The following is a 21,063-nucleotide window of genomic DNA, read 5'->3' as shown; positions in this document are numbered from 1 at the left end:
GTTGAGTTTATGCAGAGTCATCTCAGTGCCATGTCCATCACCAGTGATAAAGGTTATTGTTCCTTTTCTTGTTCAAGAGACAGGGGCATCTTCACAAGAGAAACTTGCCTTGCTTTTAGGCCGACGAGGGTGGGAGGACAGCTTTTCCTGTGCCTGTTTTTTCTAAATTGCCTTTAGTCAAAATAATCTTCATGCCAAAGTGGTATATTTAAAGATGGCATATTCTGATCCCTTTCATAATTAACACTACTGAACTATATATTTAAAAATAGTTAAGATGGTAAATTTTGTTTTGTATAGCTTATTATAATTTTTAAAAAGTCAAAGTAATAGTTGTTAGAAAATTAAATAGATTGTTGAGAGGTAGTTCAGGTGTAAATGGAGTTATGCAGCATGCTTTCTGCCTACAGTGGTACACAAATGTATCCCTGAAAACATACCTAGACACGTTGTAATCAACTTTCTTATTTGAAAGGAAAGTTACAGTGAAACAGTATTATTATTTCAAACATAATAATAATACCTATCATCTCTATCTTCTTCAAATAAATATATATAAATGTATATATTTATGTGCATACACAAACACACAGAGACAGAGATTCTTACATACCACTTCTAATTGGGGAAGTGAAATTAATTTTACACATGAGCACATTACATAAATCAAAGTATTATAGAAATTATTATTATCTTCAGAGGCAAAATTTTTGCCAGCATATGAAAGTTGTAGTAATTCTCAAATTATAAAGAAAAGATGTGGAACAGAGTTCAGAAATCCAATTAATAGTCTCATTTTCTATATCTCCTTGTGCAATCAATGCTACATTTATGGTATTTTAATTCATAGGAAAGACAATCCATATAAAGGTATACTTATGAGATTGAGCACAGAAAAAATATATACTATGGCTTATTTCTGACGTAGTAAATAAGGTCTTTGTCCTTTGAGAGCATCTTATTCAGAATTTGTATGCTACAGCTCCTTTCCACTAATATCGCAAGACCGCTAGAGTCTTTTTCTCTTTATCAGCTTGCAAGTGTGCATAAGTAAGAAGCAGTTATTTGTCTAGGATATAAATAGCTGAAATAAATTTCCAATTTCCTCATTTTTTTCCCTGATGAAATATATTTAAATGCCAGCTGCATTATAACCTTCAAACAACTCAATACCAGAATTTGAAGTGCTATTAAACGTCTGAATACAAGTAAATGCTAAAAAACCTTAACATTTTGTTTTAATTGGCCACAGCTATTTTATAAATATTCACTCAATAATTACTGTTAATTTCTTATTCAAAAAGAATGGCAGAGTAAAGGGAGAAGCCAATTGCTTAAAAAGTTTCCTTGCTTAGTCCAAAAAAAGAAGGCTAGGACATAAAAGAATTCCACAGAATAATAATGATAATGAATCTAAAAATTTCACTAGGAACTCAGCACAATTCTATCCTTCATCATTTTTGGTGTGTTCATACGATACTATAATTTGTTGTTTATGTAAATATATTCTTTTTACTCTTCACAGTCAGGGGCTATTATATCCATTTTCTTGTTCTCAAGGCTAAACCTATATTAGGTAAATGACAGGGATTGGTTGGTTAACTAACTGATTACTTGGTTTCATCAGTAAAGCAAACTGGGGCTTAGAAAATTAATGGCTTACCCAAGATTCAGTAGGAAGCCACAGAGCCAGATCTTAAATCTATGTGTTTTGGCTCCACACCTAGAGATTTTCCCCCTAATTATTTAAAAAATTTCTCCACTGTAGGCTTTTTGTTCCACCTATTTGTTTTGCATATAATGGAATAGAGTCATGTATGTCATTGATTATAATCATTGTCACATTGTTTTCTCTGCTTCAGAAAAGCCGAGGCATGGGATAACATTGGCTACAGACAGCTTTTGCAAACCAAATTGTGATTTTTGCTGGATTTCATGGAAATATAGCTCAAACACTCTTTTCAAAAAATGATACAAATACACACACATGCACAAACAAACATACATCTATGCATTTGCTTAACATTTGTTCCACTGCTTTTGTGTCTTTACAGAGTTTTATATATGCATAGGTCTGCTATATTTCTAGCATTGTCTGTTTCAGGATCCCAGTAAATATGTAACAGCTCTGTGTATCAGTAAAAGGAAATTATAACAAATTTGTTGCTTAAGGTCTACTCAGGTTACTCAAATGAGAGTTTCTTAAAGAGGCTTCCCCTTACTGCTCTATTCTCTATCACTTACCATTCTTCATTCTTTTATTTGTTCTAAATTCCATGAAGCAGAGACTTAATACTAGTTTTATTTACTGCTATATCCCCAGCACACAGAACAGTATTTGGCACATACCAGCATATTAGGTGCTAAAATAATGTGTTTAATATCACTTAATGGGTTTCTTTAGTTTGGTAATATATTCTCTCTCTCTTATTTAAATATTACTTGAAAACTCTTACATTGAAAACCAAACAAAATGACACTTATTTACTTGCTTTCTTAAACAGAAATATTTAGGCCCAGTTTCTTAAATTCAAACTATATCAGTTTACAAAATATTAGACCCATAATAGATGAGAAACATGCTACCTAATCCCTAATGCTGATCCATCGACACAAGTTGCTAGTCATTTTTCGCAATGTTCTGAGTAGAATTTTATGACATCGTACTATTTTTTTTTTTTAATTTATGGAGGATGGGCAAAGGGGAGAGAGGATTGGTTATATCTGTCAGGAATTTTATTTATATTTATATAGATATAACCACAAGAATCCCAGAAACTGAGGGCCTTCAAAAAAGTAAGAAATTTGGTAAGTGCTTCAGCCTTGACTGTACTTAAAATATCCAAGTACCATGATTATTTGTGATAATATCATTTTATGTCCCTCAAATAATTAAAGATAATATATAAGTGTAATATAAAATTTAATAAATATATTAAGAAGCAAATTAATATAAAAATTTAAACACCCCTAGGGATGGACATTCTAGAACTTAACTCCAATTTGTCCTGATGTTTCATCACAATTGCCTCCATGGAAAAACATTTTTTATTTAGTTTCTTCTCTTTGAAAACATGGGATATTTACTTAGATTTATTCCTCTTGTAAAACAATTAATAAAGACAAACCTCAATTAAACAGGATCAGGATATCAGAAGGAGGAGCTCTCATGCCCCGCATTGACAGTGGAGACCAACAGGAAGAAGAGAGACTCCCCTTCTTTCCCAGCAACAACTCAGCCAATGAAAAGCCATGGACTTTTTTTCCCCACCCTCCCAACTTCCTTTTCCTCTCTATAATAGTGTCTCCCTTTCCTTGCTGTGCAGGGACTTGCCTGTGGTTTGCCATGTTTGTAGACCCTGAATTGCAATTCTCTGCTGATCTGAATAAGTGCATCTTTGTTGGAGATGGCAGTCTATTTGCTTCAGGTCAAAATTTTGGTGGCTCTTTCAGGGACCAGAGGAGACTCTCTATGGCTCCAGGGCTGGGGAACAAACAGGGGTGGTACCCACAGTTGAGCCCATTGTTTCTCACTGCATTTCTCACCAGCACTGGAATTTGAAGTTTTTCCTGGATTCAAGCTCACATCCTCTTGTGTTTGAAGCCCTGCAGGCTTTATTCAGGATCTATTTAAAGGCTTTGTCTTTCTGCTTAAGGTTTTGTTCTGTGTGTAACTACTCCTTTGGCACTTTGGTGTGATCTTGAGATCAGACTGTTTCAACTGAACCTGTCTAAAAATGCCTTTGGCTCAATTCTTTCAGGAAGGGGCCACTTCAGATGAAACTGTTCTGGTTTTTCAACTTTTGGCCTCTTCCTTTAGAAGGGCTGTCCTCTGAAGACTGCCTAAAAAACAAAAAAAGCCTTCAGCCCGGCTCCTCCAGGACCAATGTTTTCTAAGGACTGGCTAGGACTGGCTTGCAAGCTTTTAAATTAAGCCATTTGTTCTACAAACTGTTTAAACTGTTTGAAAATTTTCTTTGCTCTAAAGGAAAAACCTCTAGGAAATGGGATCCCAGTTATCTAGCTTTTTTTGAGGGTGCCTTCCCTACAGGGACTCTGGCTAATTTTATTTTTAAAACCAAGGTCCTTCCCCATGCACAATTTCTAAATAAATGGACTGACTTGACCAAAGGCAATTTAGAGTCTCAATGGCCATGATGGGGAACTTCTGAAATCCCTAAACTTAATTTCCTTAAACCTGAACTGCTTCAAAAATTTCCAAAACTGACTGGAACACTTATTTCAATTGGTATTTTGAGGCTTCCCAATGTTATCAGGTATCTAAAGTTGCCTCTCTGCAAAATATGATTTTAAGATTAACTAAGGCAAACAAATGATTAAAGAGAGAAACAATGGCTCCCAAAGCCCCAGGCTCTCCTTCCTTGGCTTCTTTGTCTTAGGCTCTGCTTCTAGTCCCATCTTGTCTCTATTGCTCTTCTCCTCAGTCCAGACTCCACCTTTGGTGTCATCTTCCTCCATCCATTCTACGCTGCCTCCAATATACCCTCAATTCCCCCATACTTAATTTTCTGGCCAATCTTTCCCTTATCTCTGAAACTCTCCCCACTCCCTTTTCCTCTTAAAGTTGTCAGAACATGTACCTTTAAAATTAAGCTTTCTTAGTTTCCAGAGGCCCTTAGGTTCTTATCTTCCCTTGACTAAAGATGAACTAGGAGCCATAGTCAAAGATCTTCCCAAAGTAACCAAAGATTCTCTCGGATGGTGGAGAAATTTATTATAGTCATTCAAACTTATCACCCTGGTTTCTCTGACTTATAACAGCTAGATCATATCCTTGTCAAATTAAGGTCAGGTCTAGTATTGGATGAAAACCACTAATTGGGAAAGTTCTGCAAGGTCACTAGAATTATAACCAGGAGAACAGCCCACTAACTTATCACATGATCAGTCTCAGGCAATTGCTAGATGACGTCATTGAGCAATTCCTAGAGTTTTTCCAAAGCCTGTTGATGAGAAAAGAATTCAGGCTTGCACATAAAAATATGTTGAACCTGTTCATGGTTTTTTATTATTGAATTCAGATTGTTTTTAAAGAAAATTCTGGTCTTCCTTCAGATGTTGATTCCATCCAAGTAGCTCTTAACTCTAGTTTATTAATGGGCTGAACTGGGACCTCTTCCTCCTAATAAAAAGGACCCAGATGGAATGGGAAACTATGTCCACTCCACAGTTACTTAATCTGGAAAGTAGCTCTCTTACTCTAGATGAGTCACCTCCAGAGAAGGCCACCAAATTTTTCATCTTCAAGTCCAGCAAATGGAAGCTCCTACACAAGACCAAAACCCTCTAGTTTCTGCTATTAATGCAAAGAGCCAGGACATTGGAAAAGAGACTATTACAAATGTAAGCACTTCAGGCACCTTCAGCCCTCTAACCAGCTTTCCTAATGTCCTTATTCTCAATGACAGGGTTCTGGGGATCTACAGGGGTTCTTCCCAGTTCTCCCTCCTAACTGACTTGGAGAAACATTTCTTCAGATTAGGGATGAATCTCTTCCCATCCTAAATGACACCACAGCCACACGCCTAGTGCTCAACCCCACTACTATAAAGCAATCCCTCCCTCGGAGTACTAAAATAGTTTAAATAATGGGGATTTCTAATGAACCTCAAGAGGTTCTTGTCTCTGAACCTATGCCCTTTTGTTTAGGCCCTTTGAGAGATGACCACTCTTTTATCCTTAGTTCCTCTGCCCCCATTCACTTATTAAGCTGAGGCTTAGAGAAGCATCACACCAGAATTTATTTCTCCCAGAGGGGAAATAATTCTAGAAATTGACAGTAGTCATCAAAGTAACCCCCAGCTGAATTAAATAGCCCTTTGACATCTTTTATTTGTTCCTACTCTGATGGTACTAAAGCAGATTCTGAAAACACTGGTCACTTGTCCCTACTGAATCAACTACCGCTTTCCATATGGGCAAAATCTCCAACTGATGTGACAAAATTCACAGCGCACCTCCAGTCAAAATTCAATTAGATACCTCAAAACCTCTTCCCAGAATTAATCAATATCCTATACGTAAAGAAGCCCTTCAAGGCATATAGTCCGTAACAGAAGATTATGTGGATCAAGGACTCATTATCCCTTGTACTAGCCCTTGTAACACTGCCATTTTACTGGTGAGAAACCTAAGGGCTGAGGGTAGAGGTTTGTCCAGGACCTCAGAGCAATAAACAACATTGTTATCCCTGGACACCCTATTGTTCCTAACCCTCATACCTTACTAACATCCATTCCCACTGGAAGTAAATTCTTTAATGTAATTGAGTTATGCAATTACATGCACTTGGGAAGAAAAAACAATTCACCTGGGCAGTAATGCCTTAGGTTTTACTGAGAGTCCTTCTTATTTCTTGCAAATCCTGAAGGCGAATCCGGATCAAGTTCCCTAGAGGTTCTACTCTGTTGCAATATCTGGATGATTTGTTTCTTTACTCTCCTTCTCAAGTCCCCTCACAGGAAGACAGCATCCCCTTGTTAAAGCCTTTAGCCTTAAAGGGACATAAGGTCACCAAAGGAAAATTGCAGTTTGGCCAAACCCCGGTTTGATATTTTCTTTTTTAAAATTTTTGGCTGCATTGGGTCTTCGTTGCTGCACACCAGCTTTCTTTAGTTGCGGCAAGTGGGGGCTACTCTTCGTTGGAGTGCATGGGCTTCTCACTGTGGGCTTCCCTTGCTGCAGAGCACAGGATCTAGGTGCACGAGCTTCAGTAGTTGTGGCATGCAGACTCAGTAGTAGCAGCTCGTGGGCTCTAGAGAGCAGGCTCAGTAGTTGTGGTGCATGGGCTTAGTTGCTCCATGGCATGTGGGATCTTCCCAGACCAGGGCTTGAACCCATGTCCCCTGCATTGGCAGGCAGATTCTTAACCACTGTGCCACCAGGGAAGTCCCCCAGGTTTGATCTTTAGGGCATATGCTATCAAAAACAGGGCTCTGCCTAGATCCACAGAGACTTCATGGTATCCTAAGTTTCCCCAAAACCAAAAGTAAGCACTAACTGTGAGGTTTCCTTGGGCTACTTGATTCTTGCCAAAATTGGATTTGAAATTTCTCTCTTATGACCAAACCTCTGCATGTTTTACTCAACAATAACAACCCTAACCCAATTTTATCCAGTTTTATGGAAAGAACTGGAAGACACAGCTTTCAAGGCCCTAAAGGAGAGTTTGATGAAGGAACCTGTCCTTTGGCATCCCAATTATCAGATTCCTTTTTCCTTTTTGTATATGAAAAGGAAAGGAATGCCCTTGGGGTACTCACCCAAAAATATGGCGACCACCATCGACTCATAGGTATGATAGCCAGCAACGAGACCCTGTGACACCGGGAAACACATCTTGCCTTAGTGCCATATCAACCACTGCCTTTTTGGTTAAAGCCACCAAGAAAATTGTTGTGGAATTCCCTTTAACTATTTTTGTACCCGATGCATTAGAAGCCCTCCTGAATTCTCACCACATTCAATACTTCTCCGCCAGCCATCTTACCCCCTATGAAGTCCTTTTGTTAACTGCCCCTCACATAACTCTTTTCTTTTATAATAACCTTAACCTGGCTACTCTTCTCCCCTCCATCACCCACAAAGTTCCTCATGACTGCTTAACACTGATGGACCACCTCCTGACTCCTCATAATGATACATCAGAAATTGCATTAGGTAATGTTGCCTTCTGAAGGTTCACCAATGGTTCTTATTTTAAAGGTGACAACGGCAAATAGTGCTCTGAGTATGCTGTCATAATTTGTTTTGATGTTGTTGAGGCAGCGTCTTTATCTGTGGCTACTTCAGCTCCACAGGCTGAATTACACACTCTTACATGGGCCTGAACTTCAGCCAGGGACAAAACTGTTTGTACTGACAGCAGATAGGCTTTTGAAGTAGCTCATGATTTTGGAATGTTGCGGAAGCAACATTTCCACAACATCCTTATTTCCAGTGGAAATAACATTGAAAATGGCCCTTATGTTCAGGAATTAGTGTGCACGATAATGTTACCTGCCATTTTAGCTATTATTAAGATTCCGGGATATTCTAAACTTGAAATCTCTGGATGCTAAGGGAAATCACCTTGCTGATATTTCTGCAAGGAATGCTGTCCTTAAAGGGACCAACAGCATCCAAACCTCTGTCGTGGTCCAAAAGGTATTTCCAAATTATCCAAATGATAATTTAGAAAAACTGGCTAGAGAGGTCCAACAATTGGCCTCAGAAAAGGAAAAACAAGATTGGAAATTCAATTATTGTTGGTTTGATAAAAAGAGAAAGCTCTGGTTTGAACCAAATAACGATGCAGGCCTACCCGAGACTCTAAAATGCTCACTCCTCACTACTATACGTGCATTAAACCATCGGTCTACTGACAAAAATGATAACCTTCATGAATCACTATTGGTGGGGAAACATTAACAGGGCCACAAAAAGTGCCTACCTCACTTGTCCCACTTGTCCAAAGTACGGCCCAGGGAAGTCTGTTCCTACTGCTCCCAGACATTTTAAACTGCCAAATGGACCATTTGAGGTCTAGCAACTGGATTTCATACAACTTCCTCTGTCTAATGGATATAAATATGTTTCAGTCACAGTCTATATGTCTTCACCGTGGACTGAAACCTTCCCTTGCAGACCATTTACTGCCTATTCTGTGGCTAAAGCTGGGAAAGATTATTCCTTCCCGGAAGAAGTCTTCTTGAGTTTCATAGTGTTCGAGTAACCCATTTTATTGGCCAGGTGCTTTGCCAAGTCTTGGCTGTTTGGATGGTTTTACAGCACTGTCACTGGTGTGGATTGTTGCCTCAATCCTCTGGTTTAGAAGAACACACTCAGTGCATCATTAAGACTCAACTGGCAAAATTTGTAGAGGCTCTCCGAATAGCTTGGCCAGAAGCACTGTGGTTGGTCCTTCTAAATCTCAGATTCACCCCTTTTTGAACTCATAAACTCTCACCCTTTGAGATAGTGATAGAACACCAGTGCACTTGGCTCTTGCTTCTTGTGACCCACAACTGCTAAAAGGAAAGACCCTCCAATACTGCAAAGACCTAATTCATTCTATTAAAAACCACTATGAGTTTTCGAAGAGCAATCTGTTCACAGTGCACCCTTGCGAGATGGAGACCTCAAGCATCATACCTTGCAACCTGAGATTTTTTCTATTGAAAAAGACACTTCCAGAAGTACTCTCTTCAACCTTGCTGGAAAGGTCACTATCAGGTTACTGTTAAGCAACCCTCGTGCCACCAAACCCCAAGGAATAGACTCTTGGATTTCCATGACATACCTAAAAAAGAGCCCCAAGCACTGACTGGACCTGCACATAATTTGGTGGCCTAAAAGTAAAAAAAATTCCCAGTATTGGAGGAGAGGACATCTGATGAGACAGTGTTTCCAAGATATCCAGAGCAGGCCTGTTGGAAGTTTGTTGCTAAACCTTTGATAATGATAGAACACAGCAGATGATCTCCAGTTTCTATGATCTTGACAACATAGAGACTTTAAATAATAATGCCTGAGAGTTCTCCCTCCTAACCCTCCTTGTTACCTGAATATGACTTTAATAGGTTTCCAATCTGAGCACTTTCCTTCAGACATGAGACACCACCCAGGAAAGATCCTTCCTGACACTGAGGGACAAAAAGCCACTGATACCTGAAAACCTGACTCTTGATCAGTGATGCTTTTAGAGAAAGATCATGATCAAAAGAGGGATATGTAAAAAAATTAATAAACAGAAACCTCAAGTAAAAATAGAGCTTGGGCATCAGAAAGGGGAGTCTCATACCCTGCAAGAATAGCAGAGCCCAACTGGACAAAGAAAGACTTCTTTCCTGGCAAGAACTCAGCCATTGAAATGCCATGGACTCTTTGTTTACAACAGCCCTCCGAACTTCCTTTTTCACTCTGTAAAAGAGTTCTCCTTCCCTTGCTGTGTGGGCACTTGCATGTGCCTTGCCATGGTCACGGACCCTGAACTGCAATTCTCTGCTGATCCTAAATAAACCCATTTTTGCTGGAGAAATATCTGGCAGTCTATTTGTTTCAGGTCAACACTCTGAACACATCTTCAAATATTTGTAGATTGATATTAAAGCCAAACACAACATTAAACTATTTGGACAATTTTCTGAATGCAGTCATAAAATATGCTGAGATATTTTAATAAGTTCACAGTATGGGCAGCTCAGACCCTTTCTAAATAAATATCAACTCAAGTTTTCACTAAAATAAGATCTTTTTAAACTAATTATTTATAAATCCCACCTTTTTACATCTTGATATTTCAGTCATCACTGAGGCTAGCTTTATGTGTCATCTCATGAGATGTAACTATCCAAAAACTGAACTGTAATACCAAAATTGGAAAAAATATAGTGTTCTACATCAAATGAGTATTAACAGCTTTTTACATCTTTTAAATAAGTTTGGATATCTGATTCATGGTATGTTTCTCAACATTAGTTGTTCCCAGGCAGTCACACAATTGAGTCATTCAAGATGAGTTGCAAATGTCCTCAGTGAACTTCACACACACTTTATGATTTGTCTAGAAGTTGTAGATGGTATTTCTTTCTTTCTTTTTTTTTTCTAATTGCATACACTGTGATGTCATAAAAATAAAACAGGAAATGATTTATTTCACTACTATTATTTGCAAAATCTCAAAATTCAAGCAATAATATCTACAGTAGGTATGGCATTTTTTTTATAGTTTTTATACTGAGATTTGAATCCTACATTTTTTAACTTTTTTTTTTTTTTTTTTTTTTTGTGGTACGCGGGCCTCTCACTGTTGTGGCCTCTCCCGTTGCGGAGCACAGGCTCCGGATGCGCAGGCTCAGCGGCCATGGCTCATGGGCCCAGTCGCTCTGCGGCATGTGGGATCTTCCCGGACCGGGGCACAAACCCATGTCGCCTGCATCGGCAGGCGGACTCTCAACCACTGCACCACCAGGGAAGCCCTGAATCCTACATTTTTTAAATGTTGAATTGTTCCATAGTTTAAGACTTAAATCTTCAAGTACTTAATACACTCAGTAATTCTTAAACAAGTAATACCACTGGCCACAAATATTTTAAATGGAAGCTCAATAATGATGTTGCTTCTTTTTTACTTTTGTGACAGCTCTGTATTAAAATAGTTCTTACCTTAATTTTATACCAGATCTGATATAAAATTTAATGTTATATGTTCTGATAGTTGAAAATGAAGATTTTAAAAAATTTGAAATAGTGTGTGCATGGTTTTCCTGAACACATAAGTATCACATTTTCCCATTTTATCACAACATAGTATATAAAACAAGGTAATAAATGCAACATTATAACATTATGAACTCAGCATATGAAATGCTCAAAATTACTTAGAAGAATATGCTCACTATATATCTTTAAAAATTCAAATGTATCTACGCATATACAAACACACACATACAAATAAGGACAGAACTACCTGTAAAATTATTTAGGCCTCTGGAATGCAAAAATGTTAAATTTGATGCTTAAGCTATTTGCTAGGAACCAAAAATATCCATAATATGTAGTTACTTGTGGTTTTGTTGAGAGAGACATTTCAAAAGCATACAGGGGTATACAAAACCAGTTACTTTGCTATCAAATGAACCTTCTGACAACCCAGGCCAGCATCTCAACAAGGCTTGGATTAATTTATTTTGATCTTATTTGAAGTAATTCAGAAAGGAAAAAAAATCATGTTTAGTAAATATGTTAATGTCACCATCGCACTAATGTAATATAACCCATTATATGTAGCAAACTTTGTAGGCATCAACTATGTATAGGCCATTACATGTCTAAAAGAACAAGTTTGTTTTAAATAGAAGTGTGTTCTGGAGGATATTTGTAAACTTGGAGATTTTCTAAAAACTGAGGACATATCTTTTCTAAGTGCCAAGAGTCTTCTTTATAAGGACTATATACAAGGATGACTATACTGCCACTAAATATTTTGATTTTTATTACCTCCATTTAAAATATGTTCAACTATCTAGAGCATGGCTTACAGTTAGTCACATAAGTGTTAAATTCTTCAACATAATTTTTCATGCAGTATTATTATTTCCAAGTGAGTATTTCCCTCCATGGCTGATAACTGAGCTTTCTAATTATATCGATAAATAGCATCATAAATTGCTAAAGAGCCCACAATAAATAATTTTAAAGGGTCAGAGAATCACACAGGCAGTTGGCTATTTTTATGCTGGAATAGCAAAGCGTATAGTTTTTCAAAGCAAAGTATAAGGCTTTTTATACAGGCCAGAAAATAATTTATCAAAGATCATGTTTGCTCTATTTTTAGCAAGATAAAGCAAAGCAAAACAAAAAGACATCTCATGAAGGAAAAAACCTGTTAGGTTGGTGTATTCTGCAATGTCTTTGCAAGTAACATATTTTGCTCTGCCAGAGAAAGACAGTTCATATCTCTCATCATAGCACAGTTAATTCCTGCTATGGCAAAGGTATTCAGAACCATATAGTTCTAGATTTCAAATAATCTGAGTTAATTGAAGTTCTGAGATATTCTGAAATTTGGGGATTGCTAACATATAAGATTATAAAACAAATGTAAACTCACCCTTCTAATCTTACATCCGGCAAACTTCTGTTAAGGGCAATCAAATCGCTGGCCATAAGGTTAAACTGATTGATTTTAAACAGTTCTTTCATTTTCTCCTGGTCATCTTTAGGAATCAGCACAGCCTTTCCCATTTCTCCTGGCCCTTCTTGGTTTCTTGAAATAACAGCTGTAAGACACACACAGGTACACACATACATACAAACATACAGATAATGAACTGAAAATATAAACTCATGTGTTGGATTAGATTCTAAAGGGTATCACTTATAAACTGGCTTAATCATAAAATCATCAAATCTCTATTGCCACTTACAAACCATGCACTAAAGAAACAACTTATTTTAATTCATTAACTCAATGCTGCATGTTGTCCTTCAAGTCTATCACATATCATATGATCTGACTAATCATTAAGACAATAATTAAGCAACACAAAACACCAAAACTTAAAACTTCTCTTTCATGTTTTTTAATACACTTATTAGAGAGGGATGAAGTTGAGCTCTGGGCAGACTAAGTTGTACAAAATGATAAAAGAGAAATTTTAAAAACTTACCAAGATTAATTTACTTTTACATCCACTTAAATATTTTGGTATTTCAAATATCTACTGCCATTATATCTTTATAAAAGCAAGCAAGGTTGGCAATGCTTTATCCCCATCAGAATTTGATTTCTTTGTCAAATCATTTTCAAATAAGTGAAAAGAACTTTCATAGCAGTGACATATAATTTTAAATGTCAAGTTGGATTTGGAGGCTATGTGTTCCATAACTGGAATTTCAGAGCAATATTCTGGGCTTGATTGTTTTTATTAAGAGCATTCAGGATTCTATACAAGCTAATGTTCTTGCCATTTCCTCCAAGTTATCACCACACAAATGTCCCTTCTAGCTATAAAATACATGGTTCAATGTGTGTGTGTGTATAGGCACATGCATGCATGCATATGTCTGTATGTATGCTAATATATAGTAATAAGACAAGGTTCCAGTCAACCCTAATGTACCCTTAACTTACTTTTCATGATATTAAATTAGGTTACCATAAAAGAAACGTAGTTCTGGTCTTGACTCTTCCAATGTTTTGCTGTATTATAGCACCTAACACATTAATCTTACTGAGTTTAATTTCCATATACTTTAAAGGGCAAATATATGGACCCAGATTACTTTAAAATGTATTTAAAATTTAAAGAATATTAAAAAGCTAAAACTAGAAATACCATATGATCCAGCAATTCCACTCCTGGGTATATATCCAGAAAAAACTAAAACAATAATTTGAAAAGATACATGCGCTGTACCTCAATGTTCATTGCAGCACTATGTATAAGAGCCAAGATATGGAAGCAACCCAAGTGCCCATCAACAGATGACTGGATTAAGAAGATGTGGCAAGCATATATATATACACACACACACACATATATATATATGTATATGTATAGAATATTACTCAGCCATAAAAAAAGAATGAAATATTGCCATTTACAGCAATCTGGATAGACCTAGAGAATAGTATGCTTAGTGAAATAGGACTGACAGAAAAAGATGAATACTATATGATATTACTCATATGTGGGATCTAAAAAATAATACAAATGAGTGTACATACTAAACAGAAACAGACTCATAGACATAGTAAACTTACTATGTTTACTATCTAAAAAATAATACAAATGAGTGTACATACTAAACAGAAACAGACTCATAGACATAGTAAACTTACTATGTTTACTACTCACCCTACAAATTTAGGGTTACCAAAGGGGAAAGGGAGGGGGAGAGAGACAAATTAGGGGTATGAGATTAACAGATACAAACTACTATGTATAAAATAGATAAGCAACAAGGATTTACTGTAGAGCACAGGGAATTATACCCAATATCTTGTAATAACCTAAAATGGAATATAATCTGCAAAAAAAAAAGTTGAATCACTATGCTGGATACCTGAAACTAACACAATTTTGTAAGTCAACTATACTTCAATACAAAATTAAAGGATAAAAAGCATGTGAAAATAATCCATAAATTACAGCATTTCATAGAATATAAATTCTAATATAATATAAGAATATGGTCAAAACTAGGGTAGAACACAATAAGGAGACTTTCCTCTGATTTGACAATAATTATAAAACATCAAAACTGATATTACCAGTACTAATACACAATGGGTCTTCCAGTAGATTATTTTCTGTGAAAGGTTATTCTGAGTTTGGAATGGCAGGAGTCAAACTATACAAGAGATTTAGGCATCTCTGGGGAACTTCAGATACGGGTATCATGAAGGTAATTAGCCTGTAAATCCTCTTATATGTAGAAAAATGGTAAGAACCGGGAAATTTTTAAATGAAAAAGACATATGTATTCAACCTCAAACTATTAAAAAAAGTTATCTTAAAGCTTATGAAGACTCTCATTCACTTTAAGAAGCAAAAATAGAAATGATGGCAGGAATTTTATGAAAAAGCATGTTTTGTTCAATTTATGAATTAGAATTCTAACAGTAATATGTTCCCTCAGGAGTTAGTAAGCCTATTGTCCCTGAAATCAGATGGAATTGTTGGCATTGGCTTTGGGTGAATTTGTGCTGCTGGTGAGATGCTGGACTTAGATAGGGCTTAAAGTACTTTTCATTTCTAGGATTTCTTTAAGTTTTGATTCCATAGAAACTGTTAAAAAGAATTTTTATAGTTTCCATAGGAGTCCTTCTAATTCTGAAGTAAAGGACATAATCAAGCTATATAATACTACCCACTGACCATAGATATTTTTTATATGTGTCTGTATCTATATCTATCTAGAAGGAAATAGATTTTCAATCTAGATTGGTAGAGATAGATAGATAGGTAGATGATAGATATTTTACATATTCTGGTCTGTAACCTTAATGTCAGAAAATATAGGATTAATTTTTTTCTGGGAAAAAGAATTTTTGATTTTTGATACTTTGTTTTTTGTAATATATTCAAAGCTGTGACCATTTCCTTTGCTTAGCATTTTGAAAATTATAGTTTTGTCAGTGGTATGGTAGAGTAAGTATCTCATTTTGTTGTCTTATCAACAAAAATAAAATTGTCATAAACAGTATCCATATACTTAGAACTAGTTTGCAAGCACATATAATCATTCTCCTTAATTATTCTCAGCTTCTTAGTGAAGAATAGATGACAACTTAATGTGTATCAGGTTAAGTGTCTGCTCCCCAAAGTTAAATATACTTTTCTATAATAGCCTCTAATGAATGCATATTTGACATTTTACAAAATGTTTTTTCTTATGCATGAGCAGACCTATTGGTATTTTTCACCTTGCTCAAGGAAAAAATGCTAAGTGATTATAACGTGGAACCAGCCTTTTTCTTTTCCTGGCTCTTACCTGGCAGAATACATATTGCTAGAAGAAGCAGGTTTTTTTTTTTATTATTCAAATAATATAAATAGGAAACAGAAAAGATTGTGAAGTTTAGTATGTAGTTTATCTCTGATCTCCAGTACCTTTAAATAGCAATTTTTATTTTTTTCTCACCTGTTTATTTCTCTCCTCTACATAATTTAAAGAAAAAGAAAATCCACCCACACACCTACAAGATACCATGCTCCTCCACAGCCAAAGTAAAAAAACAGAAAGAAAAGTCATTGAAGTTTTGGTGTTACTTTTCCACTCTTAATAGGCAACTATATTGGAGAAGGCAACTAAATCTACATTATACCTTGACTATTGATTTAAATATGGATGGAAATGTCCCAATTCCAAATCTGGTTTGGACTGTAAAAATAAATTAATATACTACGCTGGAAGGTATTTTCTTCCTAATTATATGGTTAAGTAATTTAAAATGATAGATAATTTGACTCAATATGACATTATAAAACTTGTTGAAATATAAAAGCAGAATCATTATATATATGTACATATATATAACATATATCTTTCATTTTCTTTAACATAGTGCATACTGCATAGATTAAATGAGATTTATTTTTATCATAGAATTCCCATTGATAAAATGATGGCCACCAAAATGTAAATAAACCAACTGATCAGTCAACCAAAACGAACACTACATATTAATTGCATTATGGCTTATGTACATTATGAACACTTTTTCAGTTGCAGAAATATCCCATTAACAATAAGCACTGTCTATTTGAAAAAAGAGAGATAAGACAGTTTATATTTAAAAACAAACTAGAGTAAAATAAAATTTAGGTCATTTTAAAGTAAAGATTTTATTATGTTAAAGAACATAGTAATATATGATGCATATTGGTAAAAGCATGACACTAGACCAAAATCTAAATGTTATCCCATCTGCCATACTTTCCAAAAAATTACCTCAAATTATATTTCTATCCTCAGATCTACTCAGCTGTTAATTTCTGTATATTTGCCTTTAAAATCTTTCTTTTCAATGATACTGCAGCTCTTCTCTAATTTTCATCTCTTCCAAATCGTCAATTGAAATAAATTTAAAACCTTGACTTTTAATCTCTCTCATCTTTGAATATTCATACTTCATTGCTAATAATCAGTTTCCCTAAGACAATGCTGTTTGCCTTGTCAATCATAAACAAGTCTGCAGTGGAGTCAGAAGATGAGGAAATCACACTAGCCCTTGGATCTCCATCCCACCATCCAAACCATTTTGCCTTCCACTCAGTGTTCCGTGGGCCATGCTCTTTTGCAAATCTACAGACCCTGAGTTTATAAAGAATAATTCTTGTTAAAGTAAAGGAACTCCGTATATCTTTACTTTGGCCCATTTCTATTAGAAACAATGACAGACTTCAAATATCAATATTATAATACAGAGCTTAATATATATATATATCAAACAAAATTCATTCTATTTAATGTGGGAATAAATGGCAATTCACTTGCTACACTTTTGAAAAAAACTGCATTTTTATAAATCTGATACATCTGTCAATAATACTTTTTTAAAAATTTTAACATGGACATATATGGTGCTCTGGTTTCTGCCCATTACATTTCAGTAACTAGATTTTTATGCAGCAAGAATATTGCAAATAGCAAGCTCCAATGGGATCAAGTCCAGCAGATATTAGCTACTATTTCCCAGTAGGGTGGTACCCCTTGTTAGATATTAATAAGGCAGCATTTTCCACCAGCTAAGTGAGAGATCATTCACAGGACCAAGGGAACACTAATTTCCAAAACTGTCTTTTACTTATTTTTTAAATCAAAAATATATTCTTTTTATTATATATAAAAATAATACATGCTCATTTAAAAGAAAGAATAAAGAGAGAAAGGGGAAGGAAGGAAGGGAGACAGAGAGAAAGAGATAGGTAGGTAGCCACGATGAAAAAAAAGTGAAAAATCAGTTAAACTTCTGCTTGAATGGTCAACTTTAATTTATTCAGAAACATACTTATATATTTAAAATATGATCGTTCATGCATGCTGAATTTTATCACTTCATTTATCATTATGATACATACTTGCTTTTATCGTTTAAAAAGCAATTGTTAAAATCTACCCAAATAAATATGTGAATCCATACCTACCTTATAATGGCTGCAAAATATAGCATAACATGGTCCTACCATGACTTATTTAACTAATTCTTTGTCTTTGAACATTTATGTTGTTTCTGTAATCTCTATTATAAACGATGATTCAATTAATTTTCTTCCTTAGTCTACATCTTTAAAAATTTGTTTAAGAATTTGTTTTGAAAATATGGTAGAAATTTAATGAGGAAATTACAGATTAACCATGCTATAATATAATTATTGTTTATCTCATCTTTTTTGACTTTCCTTCTGATATTCCTCTGGCTAGGAATTTCCTCCTATGTCTGATGACTGAAATAATCCCTGTTCACCAATTTCAACTTTCAGATAAGGTAAACTCTCTCTTCTCCGTTTTTATAGCTCTTTTACTTTATTCCATTATGCCTTTTATAATACTCCATTACCATTATCTGTTTACATGTAATGCCAGAGAGTCTAACTAGTGAACTGTCCCATTTTACTTCCTCCTAGATACACAGATATACAACATTCCTCAGCCTCCCCTACATTTAAGTGTGGTTTTGTAACTGAGGATAGAAATGCTATGGGCCTGGCCAATAACAATTACCCATGTGCAATTCTCCATGCTCTTTCCTTGGCTCTAGCAACTTTGGAAGCCACGTGTTGAAAACGGCAAAGCCATCACAAGGAGGCGGTAACATAGATGCCTGAATCACCATTTGGAGGACAGCCACCAGCTGATCAGGTATGCCCACTGCATAATTTATATGAGAGCAAAAACACTTTATTTTGCTAAACCATTGGGACTGCAGACCTATCTGTTATACCTGATAGTGTTATTTTTATTAGAGCACTTTATTCTTTCCCCTTTCGCCTATGAAGACTCACCAACGTATTCTGCCTCAACTTTGACTCAGCTCAGTGCCTGACACCATTCATTCAATCAGTGAATAAGTTCAAAAAAGTAGAAGGAAACTTTGAGACAATCTAGTTCTATCAGAGACTGAGGAACAGAGCAATTAAAGTAGAGGTTTTTCTCACCTCAAAGATGTATAAAATGATCCATGTGGTATTTAAAAAAAAGTAAAATCTCTGCTTCATACCTATTTTTTATATTAAAAATTAGTCCTCACTAGTATTTAATATTTAGGTTGAGAATAATATATGTATGCATAATAAATTTAGATACATTAATACAAGCTGAAAAATTTCTACAGATAGTGGCACACAGTTAAAATGTGTGAAGACTATGGTCTTAAGAGGTTTTAATTAGATCACAAATCAGACCCTAAGCAGATAGTTAAAGAAACCATTTAAATAACGTGAAGTATGCAATTAATCTATTTCAGACCCCAATGGTAATTTTTAATAAAAATAGTAGCTTGTGGAACTGTTACAAATGGTTCTCAATAATAACTCAATACAAAGTATGGCTGCTTAAATACTGGCAGCTATTAGCCTTACAATAATGGACTTTTCTTTCTTGTCCATAATTTCTTCTTTTGTAAAATATTTAAATAACTTCACAGTGTTATATAAATGGAAGTTATACGCCAATGCATACATGTACTATAGTAGATGCCCATATCACACATTCCTGTAATATTCTATAAAAGAAAATGAAACATAGCTTATAAATTATGACTCAGAAATCTTTTATAAAAATATATTGTAAGGAAATATGGATATGCCCCAAATTTTACTGGCATAGATAATTAAAGTAATATTATGTGTTTTTACATGCAAGAAAGAAAATAAATGTATATTTTCTCCCTCTCCATATAGATAGTATATACTACATATGTATTATACTAAATACTATATATACTACATTTTAAATATAAATTGTGTTATATCCACATACAGAAAACATAAATTAAAATTATGCTATAGAAAAATATTTAATTATGTAGATGTTCATATTATACTTAAGTGAAAAAAGAGGTCATGAAACAATACTAAAAAATAAGCCCATTTCTATAAAAAAAATTATATGATGTATAAACATATGTCACCAACAGAGACTTGCAGTGGTTTCTTAGATTAGAAGAACTTTTACATTCTTTCTTTAGCATCATCTGTATTGTTTAAATCAGTTCAACTGTACTTAATAAGGGGATTTCAGCTGCATATTAACCAGAACTCTGGTTTCAGTGATGATGGATATAACATGGCTTTTACAGTGATAGATACAGAAGGTGAAGTTAGTGGATGTTGGGGGAATGAAAAAGAAGGAATCAGTGTTGAGTGGAGTTCCTGAAAGAAGGAAAGCTACTTAATGTACCTAAGATGACAAGCAGGTAGAAGAGTATCATAAAGAATTATGGTTTGTTTTAGCAGGAAAGTTCTCACAGGAGCTTCACTATAATTTACAGATAAGGAAAACTATTTAAGTAAGGACAGATAGCAAAGTTCTTGGTTCCTCTTTTATGAAAAAGCAAATTTCTATATTAGTATAAATTTTTTTCACTTTCCTTTCACAATCGTCCTTATAAAACCATCTACGTCCATTAAAGCCACTGCTATTCTTCTGTACATTAAGAGGTTGTTTGGCACCTGTTACAGTCATAAATATTTCCTAGAAACAATGGACCCAACTTTTAAAATGTTCACTAAGGTAATATAATAATGCTGAAACATGAAATTATTTCCTTCTGCATTAAGAATGAGATTCCTCATTAAAAGTATTGAAAAGGTCCTCAGCTTGCAATGGCTCTAGTAATAACCTTAGTCTCAGCTTTAAATAGGAAATCTCCCCATCCCCCAACTTCTGCCTACACTGCCCAAAAAAAAAAATATTTTTTTTGAAACAAAACTTGAATTTTGGCTTCAAGATGCATTGGGAAGCCCTTTGTAAGGAGACAGCGTAGTAAAACAATGGCCATTTTAAAGAAGCCCCTTACATAACCCAACACTACAAATTATTCCTAAAATA

At 35.1% G+C, this 21,063-nt stretch overlaps 1 protein-coding gene across 1 annotated transcript in view; it reads right to left on the bottom strand.

The window, feature by feature from the left end:
- The window catches only part of GALNT13 (polypeptide N-acetylgalactosaminyltransferase 13), a 554,418-nt gene that overhangs the window by 331,842 nt on the left and 201,513 nt on the right, over positions 1-21,063 (bottom strand). Inside the window, exon 4 of the mRNA XM_065880130.1 lies at positions 12,614-12,782. Within this exon, the coding sequence (XP_065736202.1) occupies positions 12,614-12,782 (169 nt within the window). The remainder of the gene's footprint in view (positions 1-12,613; positions 12,783-21,063) is intronic.

This window comes from Phocoena phocoena, chromosome 7 (genome assembly GCF_963924675.1).
Source record: "Phocoena phocoena chromosome 7, mPhoPho1.1, whole genome shotgun sequence".
Lineage (NCBI taxonomy): Eukaryota > Metazoa > Chordata > Mammalia > Artiodactyla > Phocoenidae > Phocoena > Phocoena phocoena.
Note: the sequence above shows the minus strand (reverse complement) of the source record. Positions and strands in the feature narration are given on the sequence as shown.